At 48.9% G+C, this 16,906-nt stretch overlaps 1 protein-coding gene across 1 annotated transcript in view; it reads right to left on the bottom strand.

Moving 5' to 3' along the window:
- The window catches only part of Cacna2d4 (calcium voltage-gated channel auxiliary subunit alpha2delta 4), a 115,142-nt gene that overhangs the window by 66,785 nt on the left and 31,451 nt on the right, over positions 1-16,906 (bottom strand). Inside the window, exons 8-19 of the mRNA XM_036181272.1 lie at positions 11,764-11,824; positions 11,093-11,243; positions 9,561-9,635; positions 9,102-9,191; positions 8,886-8,999; positions 8,388-8,466; positions 6,441-6,574; positions 5,085-5,162; positions 4,320-4,400; positions 3,948-4,022; positions 597-683; positions 78-149 (exon numbers count right to left, since the gene is read on the bottom strand). Of these exons, the coding sequence (XP_036037165.1) occupies positions 78-149; positions 597-683; positions 3,948-4,022; positions 4,320-4,400; positions 5,085-5,162; positions 6,441-6,574; positions 8,388-8,466; positions 8,886-8,999; positions 9,102-9,191; positions 9,561-9,635; positions 11,093-11,243; positions 11,764-11,824 (1,097 nt within the window). The remainder of the gene's footprint in view (positions 1-77; positions 150-596; positions 684-3,947; positions 4,023-4,319; positions 4,401-5,084; positions 5,163-6,440; positions 6,575-8,387; positions 8,467-8,885; positions 9,000-9,101; positions 9,192-9,560; positions 9,636-11,092; positions 11,244-11,763; positions 11,825-16,906) is intronic.

The raw sequence follows: 16,906 nt of genomic DNA, 5'->3' as shown, positions 1-16,906 counted from the left end.
CAAGGCCACAGTAGAATCCAAGCCCAGGCTCAGTATCGCCTCCTGGGACCTTGTGGGCACTGTCTCTAGCTCCTTACCCCTTTGTCCAGTGGCACCTTCACATCCATGGAGTGAGAACCTGTTTCCCCGTTGATCATGGCAGTTCTCAACTTTAAGAGGAAAGAAAAGGGAGTTAGTACCTGTTCACCTGGTAGATTTGGGGCTTTGACTGTGTCTTGGGGTCCCTAGGACATTGGCTCTTCCGTTTTCCCCTGAGCAGAATTCTAGGAGGGAGGATGGACCTGGGTACCACTGGCTCACAGTTCTGGGCTTTCACTGAGGCAGCGTTCTGAGGAGATGGATGCGCTGAGGTACTGGTGAGACATAATTTCCTATAGAATGTGGTATGAAGCTAAGAACAATTTCAGTCTGTCCCAGTCACCCCCATGTCTCAATAGTCATGGCTCGAGGTCCATAGTTGCTGAAAAAAATTGCAGGCGCAGAGCCCGATGACTCTGCTCCAGAGCCGTCCAGCATTCCCGTGCACCCAGGGCTTGCTTGCTGGCTGCGGGGCTACCTGGGTGAGTAGCTTTTCACCCCCTCGTTTCCCCACTCACGACTTCAGCTTGGTCCTCCCACTCCACTTCTGACAGGTCCACACTGTTGTAGTTAGGTTTGGGTCTCAGCTTCTTGCCATCTCTGTACTGAAGCGGGCCAGATGGGATGGAAAAAAGTGGGGTTAGCATGCACGCCGTTCCCTCTATTCTAAAATCTTTCAAATCCCCTCATAAAATTAAAGCATCCCATGATCTCCCAGGATGACCCAGGCCAAACTTTTACTCAGTGCAAAGCTGCCCTGGCCAAAGTGTGCCACAGATAGGCTCCCAGCCTCCTGAGGACTGCATACTTCTCATGCCAGGGATCTCCCGATTTTGAGACAGCTTGTCATAGCTCTTGTTACTAGAAAGTTCTCCCTCCTAACTTTTACTTATTGTTGTCAGGCTTTCTTCTGGAACCACCCTGAATGTGTTCCTCCTGACGAAGATGCTCAGCCTTGTCACTTCTCAGACTTGACTGTCTCCAGCTAAACATTTCCAGTCTGAAAATAGCTCTCTGAAGATGCTCAGTTCTGTCAATGTCACCCCCTAAATGGAGTTGCCGGGGAAGAAATCAACATTGCACATGGAGTCTGGCCATGAGGTGAGAGGTGTATTTTGTGGATTGAAGTACAGTACAGCTCTGACTGTTTCTGTTGGCTGCTTGGACAGCCAGGGAGCTTGGCAGCCCAGATGGCGCCATTAGCCAGGCAAATCCCCTCAGTGTTCTCGTGTGGTGTACTCCCCCACGTGGGCGCTCAGTTTGCAGAGCGCCCACCCATTTCTCATCCATGTCATCTTGTTAATCTCAGATGATCATTTTAGAACACTTTCTGAGCAATCATGCCAGATTTTAAGGCATCTGCAGAAGCATTTCATTTTGATAGATTTTTTTTTTAATTGGGTCAGATCCAAGGGCAGATCAACAGTGCTTAATAATCACCTGGCTCCAAAATTTGACGTAGATTCATGAGCCAATTCTCTGAGTGGTATTATTCTCTTGTTCTTTCTCTCTCTCACACTCTCTTATTTTCTTGCTTTCTTACGCCCCCCCTCTCTGACAGATATAATCGTTTATCTATAATTATGCCTGTTGTACTTCCCTGGTTTAGTTTAGTAAAGCCATCAGTAAAGAGGAGAGTTTATCATCAGGGTACATTAAAAATAGCACCCTCTATCCTGTAAATGGCTCCCCAGGAGCTGTCTGGGTGGCTGAAGTCACTGTCATTGCATAGCTTGCTTCTGGAGTTGTTTCATTTACTTACGTTCCGGTTTTTTCCGCCCTGATTGTAGTATCCCTGTCCCAACATCATCCTTGCTCGCCTTGCTCCTTACCCACGGCCCACACAAAGCTCTGTTCTCAGCCTTCCTGATGCCCACAGTCATCAGACAGGGCTGCCCTGCCCTCTGATGCCTGAGGTGTTCCTCTGGCAACATTCCAGTGCCATTTCCTAAGTCCTGACTACACCTGACAGATTGCAGTCAACCCTTAGCCTCTCAGAGTAAATGTATACAATCATCTGGTTAGGGCCATTGATGTAGAAAGGCCCCCAGCATGCCTCTTGACCTTTTCTTAAAAGTCTATTGCTAGAATATTCACTATTATTTTGATTTCTGAAATGTGCCTTTTGCTTTCCTGATATTGCTTTCCTTCCACAGTCCATGGCACTAGCCTTACTGTGTCCTTTGGTAAACAATTGCCTGCTATGTGCTGCATGCATTTTCTTTTCTGAATGAGATATGTCCTTACGTTTACATCACTCTCACCAGCTCAGTAATATCAGGCTCACAGTAGGCCCACACCATGATTTGGCTGGTGAGAGCATTATTCATGTGAGTTGTCTAGATGGATGCTGACAGGTGGTTTTCTGGTCCATGACTCTTCGTTCTATATGTCAACTCTGGGATCAACCCACATGTTCTCTCACTGTGACTCATTTGATAGCATCGGTCCCTCAAGAACCTGCTAGTATAAGACTGTCCATAGTGGGCTCCTATACATCCCTGCCATATCTGAATTGGGAAGACAGAGGGGATTCAACAGTGTGTCTCTATTCTGAGTTCTACCATTTGCCTTAAGTGGCTCGGTCAAATGTCCCAGGGGATATTCCGTATTCGTTTGAGCTATTTGGCATGCGCCTTGGTTCAGCTGGTCTCCCCAAATGGCTCCTGGGGCAGAGAATCCCCTCTGTAAATTCCTCTGCTACCCAAGACTCTCTTGGAGTTACTAAGAAGTGAAGAGGAGTGGGTTCAAGATGCCCACAGGACTTTAGCTCCCCTGACCCCTCCAGGCATCACACCAGCAGTGTGGCCATTGCTACTGTGGACAGAGCCAGTGCCCTGGAGGCAGGGATTTCAGATATCTGGTGCTCAGGAGAACTCATATGAGAATACCCACAGCTCCTGGACAGAGTCAGAAGGGGACAGGAGCCTGGGCAGCATCAGAGGCAAGCTCAGGGGGCTGTTCACTGCCCTTTGAGAGGGCCTCCTTGCTATTTTTGTTGTGAACTCATTGTTCATATTTCCTGCATGGCCCTCTGGGTTCTGCCGGTCCATCTGTCAGTTGTAGGAGGGATGGAGTTACTGGGACAGGGAGGGTCTGTGATAAATGTCTGCAGTGATTAGGTTCTTCAAAAAGATTTATTGTACTTCTAATTAAGTGTGCGTGTGTGTATTTATGTGTGGGTGGGTATGGTACACGTGAATGCAGGTGCCCATGACGGCCAGAGGTATTGGATCCCTTGGGACTGGAGTTAAAGGGGGTTATGAGCTGGCTGAAAAGGGTTCTGGGAACTGAACTAGGTGCTCTGAACTGCTGAGCCATCTCTCCCTCATGGTTTGGCTCTTAAAAAGCAAGGCCTCTATGTAGAAGGCTGAGTTCCAACATGGCATAGTTGGAAAATGGTAGAGTGTTAAGAGATGAAGCCCAGTGAGAGGTTTAATGTCCTTAAAGAGAGTTATGGGACTGGAGTCTCTTCCTCATTTTATTGCCTGGGGCCAACAGGTTCTCTCTATCACATGCTCCATCATGTTATGCTGCATGCACCCTACCACAGCATAAAATAGGCTCAACCAGCCGTGGACTGAAATAGTTCTTTCTTCATAAGCTGGTGGTCTCAGACATTTATTACAGTAATGGGAAATAGACTGTCCTGCAGAACTCCATTCTCACAACCCAAGCCTGCATTATCTGCTCTCTGGTGTGGTTTCATGCATTTTTGCCATGTACATCCTGCTAGATAATAAACAGTTTGAAAACAGGTATAATGATGTCCATTTTTCTCTTGTACTAGCCAGTGAATTTTAACTGTTTTTGTGAACTGTCCCTAAATCTCATATTGTTAGAATCTCAAGGCAAATATCTGTACCTACCAGAGGTCGGAGGTCAGGATGAGAGAGGATGTAGCCGTTGTTAGTGTTCAGAAAGGCGTATCCATGTACCCCAAGCTGCAGAAGTCAAGGGTTGAGGACGTTAGATGTGTTGGATGGCTAGGTAGGGGAGGGAATGATTAAAGACAGCAGCCCTAGCACTTTTAAACACAAATCATAGGAGTCAGTGTCACGCTTCCCCCTGCTGGTCTCTGGTCAAGCAGCCTAGGCTGAAGCCACAGAAATGGTGAACTCAGGTAAATCTCTCCTCCTCTCTTTAAGCCAATTTTTCTCAGATATTGTGTCAAAACAATGGAAAGCTGAAGCTCAGACCCTCCTGTCCACCCCCCCCCCAGGATTTCCACTCAGGCTCACTTTGTATCGGGGTGCCAGCTTCATGAGCTCTCTTAGGGTCACGTCAGAGCCCACTACACCCAGAAGAATGCCGTGGGATCGCTAGAAGGAAAAAATGTAGGAGTCAGGGGAACTGGGCTTCTAAGACTAGACCCCAGGCCTCCCCGGAGGCTGGAAGAGGAAACATTTACTGATCTTCTTTGCAGTTAGATTGTAGGCTGAACCCCACAAATAAAAATGTAGACTGTCAGAGGAGGCCCCAGGGGCAAGCTCAGCTGTTAGGAAGATTAATGCCCTGTATTAATATTTAAGTAGTAACATTTAAATGAAATACAAAGCTAAGTGAAATATTAATATTCACATCAGAGGATGAAATATAAGGTCCATAACTTATGTAGCCTCTATAGCACAAGTGACCTGTAAGAAAGCAGTTTCTGACCTAACAGACTATGGGAAGCTCTGAAAACCCCCTCACTAGAGGCCTTCATATACAAGCCAGAGTCTACCTGCATTGGCTAGCTAGGTGTGGTTAATCTGGAGGGCTAGCAGAAAACTCCATAGCCTTCTGCCTTAAGAACAGAGCAGGGGGCAGCACCCCCACACTCCCACCATGGCTTGAGAGCTTTGGGAAAGCATAGACTCACCGCCCCACAGTTGACCAGGAGGTTCTTGTATGGCTGGCCCAGTACTGGGCTTGGTAATCTGCAACCCACCTTGCAGCTGACTGTGAGGCTCAGAGGCCCGGGATCTAAGCTACGTGCTGAGGCATGGGGGGCGGTCACTCACCGTCTCGTTCTTTTTGCTGAAGACTGGCATGGCCACCGTGGTGAGGAGCATCAGGCTCTGTGCCTCTGAGGTGAAGAGCTGCCAGGGAAGGAAGGGCAGAGATCAGAGGAGGAGTGAGCCCAGGTGTGCAAAAATGCTTTGCACAGGGCCGTATCGAAGCAAGGCTTTGTCTCCGCCATTCTCTTCTCTTTTTCCAGCTTTCAGTGAGACTCGTGTCCAGCTGCTACCTAGGTGTGGCCACCACTACCCACGGCTCCTTTCCTTTCGCTGCATTTCGAGTTCTCAGACTTCTTCCTTCCAGGTCCTCAGCATGGTCTTGACACTCACGTGTGCAAGAGCCACGGGAAGCACTTGCTGGGCTGGGGTGCAGGGCATGGATGGATGTAAGAGGAACAAGCCAGAAGGGATGAGCGTAAGCAGCAATGTGGGAAGAGAAGACAATGCAAAGGAGGCCTTAGCCTCTCTGCCCTTGTCCTTTTGCTGTCCCCCACTTCTCCAACCCCGGGCCAGATGGCCTGTGACCACTGACCACCTGGACAATAGCGGGGCACCTACCTAGGTGGACAAGGCTTCCCCCTGTGGCCTCGGCTCAAGGAGTGGCCATCAGTGTGGGACAGATGGCATCTCTGGGACAATGCCTCAGGGTGGAGCCCACTCCAGCTGGCTAGGAGCTCCTCTGACAATGAAGAGACTTAAGAAGGGACTCCTGAGGCTTTTGTCCCCAGCTTGGCAAGATGGTTAATTATCTACTGCTACCCACAAAAGTAAGTGTGCCCTTCAGACACAGTATGTTCATATCACACTAGGGTAAGTGTGCCCCTGTCCTTAGACACAATATGTTTATATCACACTTACTAGGGTAAGTGTGCCCCTGTCCTCAGACACAGAAAATTTATATCACAAGGCAGGCGGCTCCACACAGGATGTGGTTTGGGAAAGAGGCAGGCAGGAAGGTCTCCCTCAGCCACACCTCTTCCGTGACCTCCCATCTTTGATGCTTATTCCTCTGTGTAAGACATTGCTTCTCCCAGACTGTGCAATGCAGGGAGCGCAAGGAGGAATCATTGGTGTGAACGTTTTCTTCCCGCGGCAGGTAGGAGAGGACAATAAGGGGGTAATGCAGAGTGGAAAGGAGCACAGGGCGGGGTGTCTGTTGGCCAGGGATCTGGGCCTCTGGGGGCAGTCGGGCACAAAGCTGGTGGTGACATGAGAGTTGCTAGGGAAGGAGGTCATGGACGGCTTTCACCACCCTTCATGACTCCTCCTGTGCAGACAGGCTCTTCACCTCTACTGACCTCTTGCTCTTCCCCTTAACTCTGGGCCTCCTCGCCTGCCTGGAGCCATCATCATGCTCACCCTGCTGTCCATATATGCCTCTGTCCAGATGATGTCATGGTCGTGGTTGATGACCATGGGGCGGCTGAGCACATGTAGATACTCCATCACGTTCTCCTGGGCATCAGCCAGTGTGGAGATCTGTGTGTAGTAGCCTGGAGAGGGCAAGGCTGTGTGATCATGGGATGCAAAGGAGAGGCTCCACTGGGTCCCTGCATAGGGCCCATGCACACTCCCAGCTGCTGGGTGCTCCTCGATGGGCCTCTACTTCCTGGAGGCCATGCTTTGTTCCTCAGCATAAGACAAAGGCCTACCCAGTTCCAGCTTGGGAGATCTTGGGGGCACCTTCTCACCGCTAACACTTCCTGACATCACAACAGGGGCCTCAGTTGCAGCAGTGGTGCCCACCAAGTCCCTACTTGTTATGCTCTCTGAGAATGTGTTCAGGGATCCCAACAGGGTGCTGACTCTTGTCCTCCCGTGTCCACAGCTCTTGGTTTCCCTTATCACTGTTCTCCCTCAGGCTATGGAGCAGGCTGCTTTATTCTCTTCAGGGTAGGCACAGTGCTATTGGAACGGGCTGCGAATGGTTTTGTAACTTCCGGTTTCATTGCCCACCACCTCCCCAAGCCATTCATTCCATATGCCAGCAAAATGGGACAGCTTCCCTTCCTTCCATGCCTCTTGCCTCAGACTCCTAGAGAACACCATTTCCTCTGTGCTCAAGACCCTTCCACATAACCCCAAGCTGGGAAAGTATCTTTCCCATTGTTGCCTGTACCTTGCCCGGCCCATGCCTGGGTGCCATCAGGATACATCCCTATCACATTGCAACTGAAGTCCATGTGCTAGCTACACCAAGATCAAGACTGAGCCCATTTGTTCCATCACCCTTGATCCACAGCCTTCAAACAGCAACAGGTACAAAGAACATGCTCAGTAAATTTCTGTTGAATAAACAGAATTGCATTGCAAGCCCAGGTCTTGGGTTCTGATCCCATATAGCAGAGAATGGTTGGTACACAAAACATTATTTCAGAGAAAATGCTGTCCTGCTGGGTGTGGTAACCTGTACATGTAATTCCAGAACTTGGAGGCTGAGGCAGGAGGATCAATATGACTTGAGGTCAGATTAGGATATCCAGTGACAGTCTGTCTTGTAAAACTAATAAACAGGGTTGATAAGATGGCTCAGTGGGTAGGGGCATTTACCAAGAAGAAAAAGAAAATGGGGCTGGAAACAGCTCAGCCAGTAAAACACTTGCCAAGCACAAAGACCCAAGCCTCATCCCCAGAACTCATGTAAAAAAGCTGTATGTGGTGGCCTGCCCTTGTAATGCCAGCGCTGGGGAGATGGAGGTGGGTGGATCCCTGAGGCTCTCCAGCCAGCCTGTCTAGCTCAGCTGGTAAGAGAAATCCTGTTTCGAAAAACCAAGCTGGATGGCTCCTCCTGAGGAACAACTCCTCCTGAGGTCCTCTGGCCTCCATACATGTGCACACACCTGCATGCATTTCCCTAATGTGTGCACACACACAAGCAAAAGAAAAGACGACCCTCTGCTTTTGTCTTTGAACAGAGTCAATTTGCCACAATAGAAATGAAGGCAGGGCATAGGATCGCTGACATTGGAGATGTGGCTCTTCTCCTGCCCCCTGCTCTATCTTCTGTGTTGTGTATTTATACAAGCTTTATTTGAGGAGACAGTTCTTTTGTGTACACATGGATAAGTGGCCTCTGGATTCCGTTTCAGATAACTATAAGCCTAGAGTTCCTGCAGGGGTGACAGGCAGTCTCCTCCAGCTTCAGAGAAGTCTATTCTCGCTTTCTCCGAACAAGCAGACACGAGGGGCAGACTTTTGAACACTGTGCTGCTCCTGGCAGAGGTCTCTGGCTAGAGGCCTGCCCCGGTGCACTGCTCTCCCACTGGCTCACTGTGGACCGCAGGGCACCCTCCTCCACTCCCTCACCTTTGTTGTTGCAGGCGATCCACTTCATGCGGTCAGCAAAGGTCACTTCCCTTCCAATAAGGTAAGTGAAAACTCGGACCTGCCCACAAGAGATGGCCTCAGCAGCGGCAGGCAGCAGCGACGCCATTTATGAAGGGCTTAGATCTAGGAGCATGCATGTCTCTGTTCTGGGTTCTCCAGTTGCACCCTTTTGGGTCAGAGAAAACCCAGAGGCCCTGGTGAGAACATGAACTGCCAGGGTCCTGGTGAGCATGGAGCAGGTCTTACATCTCAGAACCATGCTGGTCCTTTGCCCTGCAGCCTCGGGCATCCCTCCTCTGGGCCCAGGCTGCTGTAGCTTTCGGACACTTAATTAGAACATACCTGAACTGGTGAAAGGTCTAATGGGAAAGAACTCTGAACATGGGGTTGTGCTGCATGGAAGACTACATGGTTTAGGAGAACTCTCCCCTGGTATTGGGAGAGGCCCCTTGCCCCCTAACTTGCAGTGGGAGTTACCTTGCGGTCTGGCCAGTTATATTTCTCAAAGACGGGCTCATAGTCTTCCACCGCCCCATCGGTGATAAGCATGATGACCTGGTTACAGAGACTTCCTTGTCTGGACTCTTGGAACTGAGGGAGCAGGAGTGTGGCTGTCACTACAGGCCACAACCTGTAGTTGCAATATGGCCTCCCTCTCCCTCCACCTTCCCAGGCTTCCCCAGCAGCAGGTACCTGATTCAGGATCTGGAAAGCCTCAATTAGGGCTGGACTCACAACACCCACGCCTTTGACCATCAGTTCGTCTACCAACTGCTTGAAATGCTGTTGGGGTACACATGAGATGAGGCTTAGAGGATCAAGTGGACCCAGGAATCCTAACTGGGGAGGGTGCTTGGAAGTGTCGTCGGGGCCTGACTGCAGGGCCTGAGCTCCACAGTGCAGCCAATCACATCCACTTGAGTCGGTGTTTCTCAAATGCCCAAAGACGAACTAAGTGTGAATGGCTTGATATCAGTCTATGTCTCCTCCTAGAAGGCGGGGCCAAGGATGAGGCTAGCCAGAAGGTGGACAGTCCAGGGTAACAGCTGACTTGCTTCGCTCTTCCCAGGGGCCATGTAGTGGGCAGAACCCAGAATCTTCATAGACACCACCCCTATCCTGATGCGAGCTTCAGCCCTGGTGGGCACTCACCTCTCGGTTGTCTCGGTCCGCCTGGACGAGGATGCCTCTGAAGCAGGGCTCAATGTAGTGGACATAGTCATTGTACTGCAAGCCACAGTAAAAAGAGAGAGAAAACAGATGTCTCATCTGGGCACTGCTGTTTGGGGGTATCTGAACAGAGCAATCAGAGGCTCTTGGCTCTAAAACTGCTCCCCAAACCCTGGTTCTGCTGTAAGGTGCACCTTCTAGGGTGTGCTGAGAACCTGCCACCCTGAAGGAGTTCCTTGGTGCACTCAGACCAGCCAAGCTACCTTCCACCAGTCCCAGAGCTTCCCTTGCATAGGTCCCAGCCTGGGGAGGGGCTTCCTAACTACTTTTTGTTGTTGTTTATTTGACAGCAGGTTTCATTATGGAGCCCAGGCTGGCCTGGAATTTAAACCTCTTGGCTCAATGTCAAGAATGCTGAGATAATAACTGTGGGCCTCCAAGCTAGCTACAAATGGACTCTTGCTCTTTGCATATATGCAATGGTCATTCAGCTATCTACAGGGGTAGGACTAGGGGGAACCTGAACTATTACTGCCCCCCTTTCTCAATCTCCCTGGTAATTAGAATTCAAATTTTCAGGTCCCTAATCTACCTTCTGCTTAAGAACAATGGAAGAGGGAGGAGACAATATCGACATCAAAAGAGCTCCAGGGTACACTGGGGAATGCAGGGGACAGGTTCTAGAAATTTCTCTGAGGAAGCAGGGTGGAGTGTGGGATGGAAGAGCTGCAGGCTTTGAGGGATGGCGCACTTCCTCTCCCTGGTAGAGTATGGAGCCTGTCTCTGTGGCCATCCTGTTGGCACAGGCCATGGGATGCAGGTGGGAGTCAACCCGGGGTATGTGTGTGTGTGTAGGAGTGCTGCCATGGACAAGCTGAGCCTTGGTCAAGCTGGGCAACAGGGCCCGGATCTCCCAGCATGATCATTCTGAAGTAAGACACATCTCCATGCTACACAAACTCCACTAACAGCCAGAAACGGCAGCAACTACACAGACTGATAAGGAACTTTGGATCAAATGGCCTTCAAAACGACACCCAAGGTGGCTGTCAACTCTGCCTCCACGAGCGGAAGTGGTCCCCTCCCCCTTCTCCCATGGCCCTCCTCCTTTCTGCCCATGTGTCTGGCTTCCGGGATAAGGAAAGTAAGAGGACTGGAATGAGAACAGATCAAAGGTCCAAGAGCCCATCTGACCTCCTGTGGGCGGGGAGGCGGCCCGCAGTGACGCTGGCAAGGAACCCATAGAGGGGATGGCAGAGCTGCTAGGGCCTGGGTCGGACACTGAGAAACTGATGGAGAATGTGGCCTCAAAGAGGGGTGTGCGTGTATAATTTCAGACGTTACGAGGGACTTTGTGAAGCCACAGGTGCTAGTTCAGGAGTCTTTAGTGTGGAGGAAGGTGTCCCTGTGTGCCGTGAAGCACTTGTGGCTGGAAACACGGTCCTTTTGTTTCAGGACAAGATTATTTCCCCAGAGCAGGTAAGAACAGCTGCAGAACAGGAAGCCACCATTACCGCAATGATATTCACGAAGTCATTTTCTCCCAGGGTGTCCAAGATGGTAGTGATGGTGTGCTTGGCGATAGCCATCCTCAGCCCCTTCATGCTGCCGCTCATGTCCACCAGAATCACGATGTCTTTGGGAGAGGTGGCCGCCTGTATGTACCTTTAGCAGAAAAAGTAAATGGGAGGGAGGCCAAGGCTGGTACTGCCACCTGGCTGGAGCCTCCAGTTACATTTATTTGGTCCTGCCCCATGGGTTCCCCCAAGTTTAGACCTAGGTTTCATTGTGTGCTGTACCCCCTGGACACTGAGGTTACTGGGGCGATGAGATTGGAAGTAAGCCTCCTGCTTTTTGACAGAGGGCAGCCAGCGTCCCCAAGGGCCTGGCAGTGGGAAAGGAGGGGCTCGGATAGATACACTGCTGATCTGCCAGGAAAAGGGGTTGGCAAGAGCCAGAGCTGCAGACAGCCTGATCTGGAGATAGCGTGGGCTCTGGAGGGTGGTCTGGGCTGGAGACAGTGGGGAGGGAATGAGGAGGGTGGCCATCAAGGCTTCCTATTCATGGGCTGGATTAAGCCACTGACATCCCTCCCTAAGCCTCCAGGTAGAGGAGGGGGTAAAACGCCAGGCAAAGCCCAGAGACAAATGCCGGGGCACAGTAGCCCTCCTCTGGGAGCACTTACCAGCCACGGTTTCTGCAGTCAAAGGCGATGACACCGTTTTCATCTGGCTTCCACTTTATTCCTGGGAGAACAAAGGCTGCATGTCCCACCTGCTCGGTGAGCTGCCTGGGGGCCCTGGCTGTTGCTGGCTCCCAGAATGGCCATGACTGCCAGGATAGGTTCTGCTTCTAATATTGAGACCGTGGTGAGGATGCTAAACTCCACCCTGTAAACTGAGGCAGCTGGCAAGGATGGAGGCCCCTTCTACTGAGAGAAACTTCCCATCCAAACTGTCAGATCCAGGGTAGGGATCCCCCACATGTGCCAGAGCTCATTTGCGAGGATAAACCTCATATCAGTGGAGGAAGAGCTGTGGGAGACATCTGGCCATGGGCTTAGCACTGAGAACCAGAGCTCTGACCTGCTCTCACCCCAGTCAGGTGGCTCATTAGCATGTGTGGTCCCTCCTGGGGCTGAGGAAAAAATGTTCCCAAGTAATTTGATGTCAGGAACTCCTGGCACCAAGCAGAGTAGGTGTTCAACAGCTGTCTCCTGAATGAGACGAGAGGTATGAGAGACCTCACTTGAACCCTAGCAGAGTGCAGGGGGTGGATTTTGTCTCTTCATCTAATCATTAGTTAGGATAAATGCACAAAAAACACCAGCATGATCCACAAATCCTCTGCAGAGAAAGACCTTCATAATCAGAAATAAAGGGTTCAAAGTGAGTGAAAAGAACAGATGGGATTGTAATACACCGTGCTGGGGCTAGACAAAGCACTGTGGCAGAATCCAGCAGTCTAGCGGCTTCTGGTTTGCTAGCAGGTGGGACCTGAGGAGGCTGAGGCTTCAGGGCCATTCCCCGAGACTCATCAAGGAAGAATGGGGTCCTAAGGGTGGGGATGGGGAATGAAGCAGCCAGAAGCCAAGGTCTTGAAGGGAAGCAGGCCAGGAGCAAAGTGCAGGCTTGATGCAGTGGGAACTGTGTGGCATGGTCACCTAGACTCAGGTGGCCAGAGAGTGAAGCCTTCCTAAGGCCACAGACTGCAGTGAGGTTGGGGGAAACCTGATCTCAGACCAACAGCAGTGGGGAACTCGATCTCAGAAGAGTGTGAGGAGATCTGAGCTGGTGTTCTTAGCCTGAATTGAAGCCTTAGAAGAGGGCTTTAGCAAACCTGGACGCCTTACCTTCAAGTCCAAACACAAAGGGAAATTCCTCCACTCCCCCCTCCACCTCTTCCCTTCCTTCCTGCCCTCCTCCCCTCCCCCAACTCTGTCCCTCCTTCCCTTATGGTTTCACACCTATAGGTTCCCTCAGTGTACAAGCAGCAATGGCCACCCACACACAGAGGACCCAAGCCACGAGGAACGAGTGTGAGAGGCAGTGAAGTCAAGACCATTGGATTTATCTTCCCGAGAGTTAAAGATGGTGGAACCATCAAATACAACATACAGGCGGGGCCTGTGACATCATCAGGATCTGAAATGCCCCCAAGTGCTCTTGCACTCAGGGTCTGGTCCCCAGCTCATAGTGCCCAGAGGGAAATCTTGAAGTGGGGGCTTGGGGAAAGGAAGTTACATCATTGGAGAATCTCTTTGGGTTAGAGGCCAGCCAGGCAGGGCTGCACAGTGAGACCCCGCAAAGAAGAAGAGAAGGAAGAGGAGGGAGAAGAAGGAGAAACGGTTTTTAAAATTATAGAACTTTTAAAAATGAAAAACTGCAGATTAAAAGAAGCATCCTAGTGAGAAAATAAAATAGGGAAAGAGAAAATTCAGCATTTGAAAGATTAGTCCAGAGTTTTGTTGGTTCTACAGCGAGAAGATCAGTAAATATCCCGCTAGAGGCACAGAATGAAAAAAATGGCCAGCTGTAGGAAGACAATGATTAAAGGGATGTGGGGGCTGGGCTGGAGAGATGACGGTCAGTACAGCGCTTGCAACACAAGGGTGAGAACGTGGGTTAGGATATCCGGCCCCCATATAAAAACCCTGTTGTAGTTTCCTGTGCCTGAATGCCAGTGTTGGGCTGTGTGCAGAGACAGTTGGATCCTGGGAACGTGCTGGCCAGTTAGTCCAGCCAAAGCAGCAAGTTCCTGGTTCAGTGAGAGACCATGTCCCCAGACAAGATGGAGATGATTGAGAAAGATACCTGATGTCAATCTCTGGCTCCTACATGTGTGATCACAGGCACATGTTTGCACACACATATACACACACATGCACATACAACCCATAATCCCACTTGCACACACAACACATGCATGTAGACACAGCATACACATGCACTCAGAATACATACACACACATACACACATGCACACAAAACACATACATTGTACACACAATACACACATGTACACACAACACACACATGCATCACAAGACTTATACACACATGTACACACAACACAACCACACATGACATACATATGCATATACAACACACACATACACACACCAAAAAAGAATGATAAAAAAGAGGCACTGGCAAGCATTCTAGAATAGATAACCCAACTTAAGTATCCAGAAGGCACAGTGCATCCCAATCCAGCTAAAAAGATGTCCCCGTACAGATGCACAAAGCTGCAGAACATTCCAGCGAAAGCAGTCACATCTCAAAAGCACCTGGAAAGGGAACAACAGCCACACTGTGAGCACATTTCCTCAACATCTGTAGAAACCAGAAGAGGAAAGCACATTCTTGGATGCTGAGAGGAACGGGCTATCCCTTTAGAAACGCTGTCCATCAGAAGCACCACTGGAGAATGAGGTGAGAGAGACATCTGCAGACAGACACACTTGGAGGCACTTTACCCACAGGGAGGACTCTATGAGAGTTTACTTCTGGACGAGGGAAAATGAAAACAGCCCAGGATGCTCAAAGGGTGGTGAGCAGGTGCAGCAAAGTGTAAGATGAGGCACCATCTGTGGGGACGGAAATGTTGAGACGTTAGTTTGTGGAAGAGTGAAAGTCAGGAGCACAGCGGCTCCTAAGGCTTTCTTGAAGGGAATTCTTCCGGCAGGAAGATAATCATACATATTTGTAATGTTCTGTTGTGTTGAATATGTGTGATGAGATTGTGAAGTATTTACCAATAGGATCGGAGCAGGCGGGTGCTTATTTCCAAATGGATACACAGAGAAGGGAGAGGACAATGGATAAGGGAGATTTATCAAAAAGGGAAACCATTTAAAAAGAAAAAGAAAGAATAAAAATATTTGGACTAGTAAAGAACTTAATAAGAACACATATGCCAACATGCAAAAAAAATGCAAACACCATTAACTTGTCAGTGAGAACAAAAGATTGTCCATTTGGGTAAAAATTTAAGAGCTATAAAGTATTTTTAAGATAAAATGACATTAAAGGCTAAAAAAAGAGAGAGATGGAAGAAATATACCATGTGAGTGTCCCTCTATGACACCCAAGAAAGAAATTTAAAATGAAATATCAATGGGCTAATTAAAACTCAGACACTATAAGCACACAAAGCAACAGCGACAAGGAAAATAGAAGCAAAGCAGTCAACGTGACCACGCCAAAGGCTCAGGATTTTCTTTTGGCAGGAGCCTCTCACATGCCCTGTCAAGCACACACAGGATGGGAAAGCTTGAGATGTACCAGACCATTAAAAGTGATCTCAGTTAAATTCCATTATTACCAGACAGATCACAGAGCAACTGAGTTAAAAATGTATTTTATTATTTTTAATTAGATATATGTGTGTGGGTCTGTGTGTGGATGTCTGCACATGATTGCCAGTGTCCAAAGAGGCCAAAGGTGCAGGATTCCTCTGGAGCTGGAATTACAGGAAGATGTGAGCCTGCTTCTGCCTGTTAGTGTCTTTTAAATGTCTGCTGTATATATAATTACGTTCTCTTTTTACTTATAACATTCTACATTAAAAAAAATCAATTTCCAAGTTGTTTCCATGTTGATTTTTGGTCTTTATAGGAACTCTCTGTTGTTGTTTAGTGCTGGAGGAAGAACCCAAGGTCCTGTGCATGCTAATCAAATGCTGCTCTTCTACTGGACTACACTCCAGCTCTTCAGGAATCATCCATTGATGATTGGCCAGTGGCCAGGCAGGAAGTATAGGCGGGACAAGAGAGAAGAGAATTCTGGAAAGTAGAAGGCTGGGGAGAGACACTGCCGCCACTGCCATGAGAAGCAACATGTAAAGACACTGGTAAGCCACAAGCCATGTGGCAAAGTATAGACTAACAGAAATGGGTTAATTTAAGATAGAAGAAGCAGATAACAAGAAGCCTGCCACGGCCATACAGTTTGTAAACAATGTAAGTTTCTGTGTGCTTTCTTGGTTGGGTCTGAGCGACTGTGGGACTGGCGGGTAAGAGAGATTTGTCCTGACTGGGTCAGGCATAAAAACTCCAACTACAGATGTGAGCCTGCTTCTGCCTGTTAGTGTCTTTTAAATGTCTGCTGTATATATAATTACGTTCTCTTTTTACTTATAACATTCTACATAAAAAAAAATCAATTTCCAAGTTGTTTCCATGTTGATTTTTGGTCTTTGTAGGAACTCTCTGTTGTTGTTTAGTGCTGGAGGAAGAACCCAAGGTCCTGTGCATGCTAATCAAATGCTGCTCTTCCACTGGACTACACTCCAGCTCTTCAGGAATCATCCTTCGTCCTTACCTCTTGGTGTTCTGTTTCACCCACTTTGGTGCTTATGTTTACATTGGCATACCAGGATTACCATATACCCCCTTCCTTCTCTCCATCTGGCCTGGAACTCATTATGTAGCTCGTGGTTAGGCTTCATCAGTTCTATTGCCTAAGCCCCTTGAGTCCTGGTATTACTGGTGTGAGCCAGAAAATTGATATGACTGTATTTCTTACAAATATAAATACAGAAGTCTGAAATAAAATATTAATGAGCCTAATGTAGCAATGCATGAAAGGATTTACTAAAATCAAGTCATCGTATTAAGTAGGAATACAAAGATGGGTCAACATCAGAAAATCCAGGAGTTAAGTGGGCAAAATGAAATATGCCTTTCTCAGGAAGGGAACACACACAGGTAATAAGAAGTGGAAGGTGCTACTCTTACTACATGATCAGGAAAGTGCGATGTCAAACCACAGAGAGATACCATCACAGACTAACAGAGAATTTCAAGGCTTAACAATCCTCAGTTA

The sequence above is a fragment of the Onychomys torridus genome, chromosome 3 (assembly GCF_903995425.1).
Source record: "Onychomys torridus chromosome 3, mOncTor1.1, whole genome shotgun sequence".
Taxonomy (NCBI): domain Eukaryota; kingdom Metazoa; phylum Chordata; class Mammalia; order Rodentia; family Cricetidae; genus Onychomys; species Onychomys torridus.
This window is presented reverse-complemented; position numbering and strand designations above follow the sequence as displayed.